Below are 11,225 nucleotides of genomic sequence, written 5' to 3'. Positions count from 1 at the left end.
TTGATTGATCCGCTGTAATTTCTTCTGTCATTCCAAATCAGATGCGAGGTGCTGTTATTCCAAATTAGATGTGAGTAAACGCCAATCTTTAAGGTTGTGTTTTGGTACATCTTTAGACAAGCTTAAAAGCAGAGAAGTCCACTGTGGTAGGGGATGCATCAAGTTGGTAATCTCTTCTATTGCAAAATTTCCAACACATTTAACTAATACAGAGTACATACAGTTTTTGTGTTAAGGCCAAACTTTTCATCATTATCAATTAATACTTGTATATCTGTTTTCAAAAACAATTCAATACTAGAGTTCTCTGAGAAACTGGTACACATATTTCATGTAGACTAGAATAACAGAAGGAAAAAAGAAAAAAAAGATGAGGTATACAAAATCAAACTTAAGTAGCGTATTCTGTGTTGCAAGGAAGCACTTCTTTATTGGGTCCAAACCAAAGAACAAGTTTCTTGATGATCATTTGAAACCCCAGAGCCTCTTGCAATAAAGATAGACTGATTCAAAGGCCTGGGTAACTATATGGTGCTGAGATCTATTCGACTCTTGTGAAGTTGAAATGCAGGGGTGATCCAACTCCCACAATTGCATTGAATACCTGACCAGTTGAAATAGCCTAAGCGAGCATCACAGTGGACACATAACAGCTTCCCCTCAATCGCCCCTTCTTCAACTGTATGACATTGATAGTATTGTTAATGAGACAAACCTTAAAAGCAAATGCAGCATCATGTGGACTTTTTAAACAGAAGTATGATCTCCAGAGCATGAGTGGACAAGAAAAGTTGAGAAGCGAGGGGTTGGGGGTTGCAATCTTAAGCCAGCTTTCCACTCCCTCAGTTTAATTTAGTTGTTCTGGCATATCATAATGTAAAAAATTTTAAACATGACACAACTTACAAGATACAAGTTATAATAGTTGTAACTAATAAAGTCTCCAATTCTCCATCACTCCAATCCATTTTGCGTAAAAAAAAAAAAAAAAGAAAAAGAAAAAGAAAAAAATTCCAATCAAATCAAGAAAAATCACAGTTTTTTAGGGTAATCCTAAAAACATACTTCTTCTGTTTTCCGAAGTTTTATTCACTTTTGCCTTATACCTTATTTGGTCATTAGTTTACCTTCCAACACCCCACATGAAATCAATTTTACCATTTCCTCCCCAATACCCCAAAAATACACAGGGTAAGGTAACTGAGTAGGACGTGAAAACCAGAGAGTATATACGACTATATGCTAGACAGGCAGACAGTGAGAATATACTTTTATTGTAGCACCACAGTAAAAGTAACTAAACAAAACCTAGAGTCAGATCAGCGTCAGTAAACCAAAGTTATTAGTCAAGGTGGCAAATAACACCCCCATCAGCCTTTTTTTTTTTTTTTGTTTGGAGGGGGGGGGGGGGTTGTTACGAAGCGAGAAATTTGCATTGCAGGAATATACTATACTTAATCGTTCTGTAGCATCATGCTGAAAAAGTGAACCATGGGGTGTCAGTCGTTCTCTGCCTACGATGAACTTTCTTATGCATTATTTAAGTAAAAAAGAAGAAGGAAATTTCATATTTGATCTATTTCTCAATAGGAGCCCTTTGCTGCAATGTCATTTGCTTGAACTGCCTTTTCATCTCTAAAAGAAAAAGGGAATAGGGACTTGGATAGAAAGAAATTTTGAAATTACCTGCTTTCATCCACTTTAATGGCTCAACAAAAATGGAGGAGCATCCAAAATCATCAGATTTGTCATATGGGTTTCCACTTCTCCTTTTGTGCCACTGAAAGGCTGACATGCCTTCACCTGGAACGTGATCCACAATATTCTCTTGCAAAGCAACAACTCTCCGGCACTTCTTACAACGATATGCAACATTAGAATTTTTATCACCATCTGGCAATCCATCTGGCCTAGGAGACTCAACTCCTTGTGGCAAGCCAGGATCTGCTCCAAACTTAGAGCCGTCTATTTTATGCCCACGATTATATGAATCACCTGAAATCAAGAGACTGGTGACTCAGCTTTGAAGCCTAAAATGAGGTTTCACTTTCAAGACTAGGAAAAAGTTATACCCTAAAAGGCCTCATAATATACCACGTCAAACATAGCAAGATTTATCTTACTGCTAATGCCCTTCAGCTGTTTTTTGTAAGGGACTCCAGGCCAGAAGTTTAGCACAAATATGAAACATGGCTATTTAGAGTAATTAAGCTTGCTGGATAGCTATTTCGACCTAAGAGATGTTGACTTGCCAAAAACATTTTCATTGTTTAGACACCTTTATGGACAAGGGTGTTTACGACTGTCTGCATCCACATACCAACCAAATGCAGTTAAAAAAAAAAATAAAAAATAAAAAATAAAAAAAAAATCTATGATTTTCACAGACAATTCTCTAACCTATGTTGCCTCTATAGATGTTCTAATGGAATCTATTCTGAATGTTGTATGGGTAGATCTGTTTGTATTGCTTCAAAACTTTATGGCTTCAAAAGGCATCTCTACAGGTCCCTCGTGCAATGAGCAAATAACAGACGCAAGAAACAGATCAATGAAGGTCAAAACTAGAAGAATAATTGATTCTTGAAGAAAGTGACTCTTACACAAGTTCTTTCCACCTCTTGATTGTTTAGCAGTAAAAGTCTCAACAGGAGTGAATATAACCTCTCTATTTCAATGAAAAGCCAGAATTTGGAAGATGAAGCCCAACATGGATACATAAACTGGATCTAGCCACATGCAAGATATGTTAAGGAACTCCATCAAATCCTCCCAAGCAGCAGCAAAATCCCAAGTTATACACACACCACAACGGATAACAATTTAGAACCAACGTGCTATTATTTAGATCATCAAGCCGTACATGGTAAAAAGCTTCAATAAAAAAAGATAGATAGATCTAGCTTAGGCAAAATGGACATCAATAATCAATTCAATAATACCAAATTATCAATCAGAAATGGAGAATGTAAATATGAAAAGGCTAAACGGAAAGGCATACCCAATATTTTCAAACGAAATCGCTTATATTGGGTGTTACCGCGATCAACTTTAAAACCCATCTCCTCAAACATTTTCAACTGCAGATGAGCAGAAGAAATTTAGTTATGTTTATGAAAGGCACTTGAGGTTTGAGAGCATTAACACTACATAAAATACACAATGCATTAAGCATCAATTTTGAAAGCACTTCTAACCTGTTCTAGAAAATTATCATTGGGTGAAACAAACTCACAACTTTGACGTAAGGATTCAAGCTCAGCTGCATAACGTGCCGCAGCATGACCAATGAAGGTAGGAGAAAATCATTAAACAAGTGAGAACATAATTCACAGATAAGCGCAATAGAAGCTTCGAATAGCATTAAACTCTCAGACCTTCCTGAGATAGTTGCTCTGATCTCATCAAATACGCTGTGACAATAGCTGCACTGCAATGAACATATGCAAAGAAGAGTGTTAAGTTTGTAAACCCACTAGGACTTGATAAAGCAGAAAACTGGAAAAGCAATTGCAATGTACATTTCTGAAATTTTGGGAAAACTTTTAACACATTGTAAATAAAGCTGAACAGATTATTTGAAATTAAAAATTAAAATTAAAAAATTAAAAACAAAAAGGTAACGGGTTATACAAATAACCTATTTTAAGTCTACCATAAGTCCACAACTACCAAAAACACTCTTCTCCAAACCAAAGATATCATAAAATAAAGGCAAATTAAGTGGAATACATAAAATGAACACCCAGCATCATTCTTCTCAAGGTATCATCAGTGTAATTCTATTATTCTTATACTTCCTCTATTTCTTTTTAGTTGACATGTTTCTTTAGTCAAAAATTCAACCATTGATACCTTTAAATACCAATAGGCAAAAAATATAAAAAGTTGATATTTTGAAAATATGTATCGTGACGAATCTAACAAGATTTCACATGACTATTTTTCTTACGTATAAATCACAAAACAAGGTCAAAGGGAAGTGTGTGAATAGTGCTAAAATCAAAACGTGTCAATTAAAAAAAACAGAGATAGTACAAGACAATGACAAAAAGCAAAAAAAAAAAAAGCTTTTGGATAGAATTTGTTATTGATGACTAAATCTACGGTAAAAAATCAGTATCATTCTGCTAGTGTATTTCTCATAAATTAAGACAGTGACAAAAGAACATAGAAGAGAAAATTGCATAAAATTCCCACTTTGCTTTAAGTTAATCTAATTTCCTAGATTAAAGGTCTAAGACAATATGTTTCAAAACCACAGAATTTATTTTTTTCACCACAAACATGGGAAGACTGCTTTGCCTGGTTACTCAATAAGTCACCATCTTCACATGGACCACATCTATCACTCTGTGACAAATTAAGTCTTTCCAGTTTTTCAGCCTTAACTTTCTAGCATTTTTAAGAATGTACATCAATTAAAAAACAACAGACTCTACAATCTATATCATCTGGCCGTCAGGTTTCAACCTTATGCATGACTTTCACTTCCTACAGATTCAAAGTTCTAATGTTCTGTAAGTATTGCTTTGCATCCCAAATTTCGGATCTAATCTAAGAGGAGACAAATTCTCTCAAAGCTAAATCAAAATCTACCAGAACAAGCCCACACACACACACACACACACACACACACACAAGAATGATGGTTCATATCAACTTAGGCTAACATAATTCCAAGTCTACATTCTAATAAACCACAAGCAACAATCATGACTGGATTACAAGTTACAACACTTAAAGCAGCATGTGAGTCATCTCACATAGTAGTATATGGTATTCACTATTAAGTGCTTCTGTTCTTTATCCATTCCAGGAAGTAAGTTTGATTGAATTCAATGATAATGCATCAGAAAGAAAAAGATAGAAACACTTGTGAGATAGGCATAGGAACACTATTTGTGGCTATCTATCTGAAACTCAATATTCACTCCATAACCATCTAGAAAACAGCTGCTTAACAAATCAGACCCTCAGGAACCAGGATACAAAGTAATCACCAACTTCTTTATCAGAAATGTGTCTCCCTCACACTTTGTTTGGATTGAAGGAAATGTAGGGAAAGGAAGGGAAGGGATGGATTATCTTTCATTTGGATAACAAAGGAGGAAGGTTGGGAATTGGAAGGGAGAGAAATTGAGGGATTAAATTATAAGAAATTAATCTCTCCGTATAAGGAAAACTCATCATTTTTCACTTCCCTCCGCTTCCCTTCCCACCCCTTCCCCTCACTCCCCTTCTTTTACTACCCAATTATCTATCCAAACACACTGTTAGTAGCATCTTAAGGGTCCAAAATTATTAACAAAGCTGAAACCTATAAGCAATAACTTCCATCCAAGGAAGCATAATAGCATTCGTGCTACACGTGATTCAAAATCAATAGTAACAGAAAAATCATCTAGAGAAACCCTCTCCCAAACCAATGTCCATGTCAAAACGTAAACTCTTTCAGTAAATGCCTTTACAATCTATCCTGCTGGCTGCAATGCTGGCATACACCAAGCTCTACATGACCGTCATTGGGGCGTCAGTTTTCCACAGACACTAAACAACAGTTAAACACATGTAGTTCAGCAATTTAGTCCAAAAATATCTGTCTGCAGACAAATCGGACATCTACATCCAAGTAAACTCTCCAAAACTGTTAATCAAGTAGTGTAATTACTTCTAACCCAAAAATCATCTTCAAAGTTTGTTTTCTATTTTTGACCACTAATTATGATAGAACCAACTTGCTAATTTGGACAGGTAAGCCAAAGATATACGTCTATTCTACAAAATTAGGATAGTAATGAAACAAAATTAAACATGGCTCATATAATTGCCTGCACTTTCTTATCTATTACTCCATATGAAGTAGCAAAACCGTCGTTGAGTATCGAATTAGAGGTCAATAAGCAACTTCCTTTCTACCATCACAGCAATAAGACAACAGCCGCTACATGAGCAACATGGCCTACACGCCACTTGCCTGCCCATCAAAACCTTAGCTCAAAAAAGCATCAAAGAACAACATCTAAGTTTTCAAATTAGATAATCGCGGTAAATTCCAAGACTGCCAACTAGGCTGAACTAGCTTTTAGTTCATTCAAGCGGGTGATACCTAATACCTAAACCCGGGATCAAATTCCGTCTACATCACTACGTGCTGGGTAAAGATTTCTAACTTAGCACTAGCAATATCAACAATCAACAAAACAAAATTAATTCAAACAATCAAGAACAAGAATTACCTTCTTGAAACACCAGCAAAACAATGCACTAAAACAGCTCCATTTTTCCTTCCATCTTCAATGAAATCCAAACAAACCTCCAAATAATCCAACAAATTCTCATCCTCAGTATCTTTAAGTGGAACCGCCATTCTCACAATCTTCAAATCCTTTCCAGCATACTCCATATTATAAACCTCCTTCTCCGGCGAAAGCGCGCTCTTCGAACCATCAACAAACTCCGAATCTCCGGCAAAAACTCGCCGGATTTCCTTCGCCGGAATCACAAGCGAACTCCTCCATTCACTGAAAAACGAAATCGACGATGAACTCAACACTGACAATACATGAGTAATCTCGTCGCTTCCTTTCTCGAGAATTTCCGCAGCATCTCCAATGTTACTGATGAACAGATTCTCCCTTACTAAATACGGCATTTCACAAATTCACAATCACCTGCAAAATCGAAAATCGATGAGAAATCGTAAAATTAGGGTTTAGGAAGAACCCTAGGAGAGAGAAAATAGGATTAAAAGTGGCGGAAGAATTACGGAAGTTCGCCGTATACGGTGGAGGAAGGGAATAACCCGGCGAGTTTAGTGTGTGTGAGATAAGTGAAGAACGGTGAAGTGTAAAGAGCGGTCAGTGTTTAAGTAAGAGAGAAGAGTGGCACGTGCGAAAATGGGTGCAATGCAAATTGAGGAGGTGGCACGTGTGAGAGTATTGGACCTATTATGGGTGGATTAAGTGGATATCGTTTTAGATGCTAGCTTTGTGAGAGGCCCAAGGGGTTCAAGTTTCGATGTTGATTTTTTTTTTTTTTTTAATATGCGAAAGGAATCAAATTATTAAGGGTTTGTTTGACATCATTTTGATTTTCAGTTTTCTTTTTATAAAAAACCAAAAACTGGAAACAAGAAAAAGGTATTTCCACTTTTCTGTTGTCAGTTTTCAAAATTATCATGATTTTAATAAGTCTATGGCCCTGTTTGGCAGAAAGCTGAAAGCTGAAAGCTAAAACTGATTAAGTTAGCTGATTTTGACTAGCTGATTGTATTAACTGATTTGACTAACATATTTTATTAGTTGATTGTATAAAAGTGTTTGGTAAATAGCTGATAGCTTAAAGGTGATTGAGTATGTGAAATGACCAATAAGCTAATTGTGGGGTAGGTAGTTTAGATAGGATTTTAAATTAAATGAGGTTATAAGTGTCATTTCACAATAATTAATGAATAAGCTAATTGAAAAAACTCCTAAAATGAGCTTTTTCAAAAAGATCTTATTTAGTGGAATAAGGTCTTTCAATAAGCTTACTACCAAACACTTGTATTAGCTTGTTTGACTAGTCAATCAGCTAAAGTTAGTCAAATAAGCTAATATACCCCCAATAAGCTTTCTACCAAACAGGGCTTATATATTTTCTGATTCATTATGTGACATATATAATACACTTTTAAAAAACAAAAAACCAAAAAACGGAAAACCACAGCAATGTCAAACGAACCCTAAGGGCTTATTTGGCATTGTTTTTTGTTTCAGTTTTTTGTTTTTTTTTTAAACAAAAAACCAAAAACAGGTAACAAGAAAAAAATGTTTCTACTTTTCTGTTGTCAGTTTTCAATATTATCATGATTTTAATGGGTTTGTCTAATTTTTGTTTTATTATATGACATATATCGTATGAGTTTGAAAACCAAAAAACTTAAAACCACAACGATGCCAAACAAACCCTAAGGTCTTAGCTAGCAATTTTGTAATACGACTATGCTATCTAAGCATAGCCGTATTACATAGGAAATCAATTGTTAAATAAAATATTTATGGTTTTGTACAATTAAACACAACAAGACAAGAAAAACCTTTTCTAAAATCACTATCACGTAATCTGAGTTAAATTCACACAAAATTAACCAAATTCTTCAAATATTTTCCAACCAACACATGCTCTAACATTTATTTAATCAAAACAAACAAAAAAAACAAGCACAAGAATACACCTTCTTCAGAGTACAACCTTCGAACTTTCTAGGATGGGAGCTCAGAAGTACTAGGCCACGACCAGTGGCGGAGCCAGGGGCTGGTGTGGGCCATGGCTGTAAATAATTATTAGAAGTAACAATAATTTTCATATGTTAAGTTGTATAGGAAATAGTTTAATTAAGGGTTTGTTCTCTTACGTTGAAATTCAATTCAGTTCAATTCAGTTCAGTTCAGCTCATTTCAGTTCAGTTCATGAGTTCAGTCAATGAAAACAGGCCCTAAGTTGCATTATTCATTTTGTCTTCCTCATCTTGGGTTTGAATCCTATGTCTTGCATATTTTTTGTTCAATTTTGCTTTAGTGCTTGTAGCTACAGTAAATAAGAGTAGTATCTAGTTTGTCTTTGGGCACTTGTCTCCCTAAGCTATTTCCAAAATATACTCAACTCAGCTTAAAGTTTTACTTTATTAAAAATAATTGGGGTTTTCTCATTAATTTATATTGTTCTAGAATACAAAATTATTGTTTCTTTAATTATTAAATTTTAAATCCTAAGGAAGTATACATAAAAAAAATTTTACTTATTTTTTGTGTATGAGAATGAGTTATGAGTACATAACTACATACATAAGATTTGGCCTCCCTAACAAAAATTTTTTGGCTCCGCCACTGACCACGACATTATACTCCTTGTTCGTCTCCAAAGGGAAAGCTTCAAAGTTTTTTTTTTTCTTTGGGGGCTCTGTTTTTTGGCGAAATAAGGAAAGATGAAGAAAGCTTTTGTTGGATGCTTTATTATAAAGCCCTTTAGCTTTCCCGCGCTTCGGCTATTGTGAGAGGTTATGATGGCTTCTCGTTTACCAAGATTGTCTACCATTGGTCCATCAGTTTTGATTAAATTGTAGAATTTAAAAAAAAAAAATTAAAAATATTACAAACTTTAGGGAGTTACCTAGCATAAACGGTTATAGCCAGTTAAATTACCTCCGACAATCGGATAAGTGAGTGATTTGCAACATTTGTAAGTTTAGGGAGTGAATTGCAACTTTGTTGTAAGTTTAGGGAGTGATTGTATAGTTTACTCCATTGAAGAGTGTAGAAAGTGTTGGGAAGTGTATTCCACATTGCAGAAATAAGAAAGTTGTGTCCATTTTATAAGGTTAAGGGGCTACCCCCCTCATTGCCATATGATTTTGAGGTGGAACCTCCTTAATCGTATAAAGTGGACAGTTGTGAAATGTGTGGCCCAAGAATTTTTTCTTTCAGGTTTCCTCTTAAAATTTTACACAGTACATCCAACATATTTTGTTTTGTTCAAATTTTACTTGATATAAACATTTTGGGTTTTTCTACGTTGTAACACTTTAACCCCCCCTTTTTGAAAAATCTACATTGTAATCCCAAAATACATTTAGTGTCTATACCGACATACCGCTATACAATAACATTGCCGTTAGTAGGACCCACCACTTAATAATATTTTTTTTTATTGATTTGCGTGTTGAAAATGGTTTTGTTAAAGGTTTTGAGGGCTATTATGTCCTTTAAAGATTCAAATTGAGCTCAGATTTAGTAAAAAGAAATTAACATAAATGCCTCGTTTTGCATATTAAAAAATATCTCGATTTGCGTGTTTACGTAATTAATACGCAAAACGAGACATTGACGTCATTTTTTTTGCCAAATGCGAGCTCAATTTGGAACCTTAAGGAACAAAATAGCCTCCAAAACCTTTAACGAAACAATTTTTAACACGCAAATTAATAAAAAAAAATAATTATTATTAAGTGGAAAGTGGGTCCTACTAACAGAATTTGTTAACAACGGAATAACGACAAGATTACTGTATAAAAACTAAATGTATTTTGGGGTTACAATGTGGATTTCTCAAAAAGGGGGGCACATCGTAGAAAACAGAAAGTTAAAGGGTTATAATGTAGAAAAATCCAACATTTTATAAGAAACCTGAGTGAGTAATTTGTGGGATTTCTTGGTCTCTACCTACTTGAGACCAATCAAGTTGGTCTCAAGTAAGGGTAAGAAGGTAATTACACCTAAAAGTTGCCTATACAAAAAAAAAATAAAAAAAAAAATAAAAAAAACGCAGAGTATGTGGGCCCACTTGTCTTCAGTACAAGTTATGAATTTTAAAGTGTAAAAAGTAGCGTGAATCTTTTTTAGAGAAGAGAGAAAGCAATTTGAGGGTCTGACTAAGGAGTGAGAAATTGAAAGAGAGATATTCAAGGGTTTTTTTGTACGCGAGACGAAGAAATTCTTAAGAATTCAAGGGGACGATTGAACGCTTTGTGGTTCAGTGAAGTTTTCGCGATACCGAAGTAGCTTTTTCAAACGATTTAATTAATATGTTTTTAGAATGGAGTATGTGATAAGGTCGTACATTGTCAAATTTGTGTAGTAGTCGATAATGGTACTTTAATATGCAGTGTTGGTATTGTATTAATACCATCAAGTGGTTGGTATTGGTTTGTAATAATATATATGCAGTATTGTATACCATCATGTTGTGGTTGTTTTGGTGGGTGTTTGATTTTGATTATCTTTCAAAGAAAGCTTGAGTTTATGTTGTTAGATGTCTTTGTCTTTGATGCAGTATTTATGGCTTAAGTATATATATTTGTGAAGAAAATATATATGTATGTTTTTGTTTTAATGAATTGATCTATATAATCAATTGCGCATCACCGACTTGCTGGAGGTCTCTGAAAAAATTATTATGCTACCCGGTTAAGGGGAAGAAGACTTTAAAAAATATCTAAGACCAAGACCTTTTTCTTTGTCTAATATAAGTTGTTAGTTGGATGCTAATACCATACAGAAGGCAATTGGTACCATCCTGATGCATGGTGGTATTCTTGTTGATTACAAAGGTTTTTAACTATCATTGGTTAGCTTGAGTATGGTACCATCCTGATGCATGGTGGTATAGTAGTTGTGTTAGTATTGGGAAAACCTTCTGCATAAATTTTATGTTCTTGTTTATGTTATATCCATTACGAGATACAA

General features: G+C 34.7%; 1 protein-coding gene across 1 annotated transcript; it reads right to left on the bottom strand.

Annotated features, from left to right (window-relative positions):
- Positions 1-161: 161 nt before the first annotated feature.
- Positions 162-7,038, bottom strand: LOC110710669 (dual specificity protein phosphatase 12-like). Its single transcript, XM_021888998.1, has 7 exons — positions 6,770-7,038; positions 6,240-6,674; positions 3,378-3,430; positions 3,198-3,262; positions 3,002-3,080; positions 1,687-1,995; positions 162-679 (listed from the first exon to the last, which is right to left on the bottom strand). The coding sequence occupies exons 2-7, from the start codon at positions 6,653-6,655 to the stop codon at positions 525-527; spliced, it is 1,077 nt and encodes a 358-aa protein (XP_021744690.1). The 5' UTR covers positions 6,656-6,674; positions 6,770-7,038; the 3' UTR covers positions 162-524.
- Between the last annotated feature and the right edge of the window lie 4,187 nt (positions 7,039-11,225).

The sequence above is a fragment of the Chenopodium quinoa genome, unplaced genomic scaffold (assembly GCF_001683475.1).
Source record: "Chenopodium quinoa cultivar QQ74 unplaced genomic scaffold, ASM168347v1, whole genome shotgun sequence".
Lineage (NCBI taxonomy): Eukaryota > Viridiplantae > Streptophyta > Magnoliopsida > Caryophyllales > Amaranthaceae > Chenopodium > Chenopodium quinoa.
The sequence above is the reverse complement of the archived record's forward strand: the minus strand, read 5'-3'. Positions and strand labels throughout refer to the sequence as shown.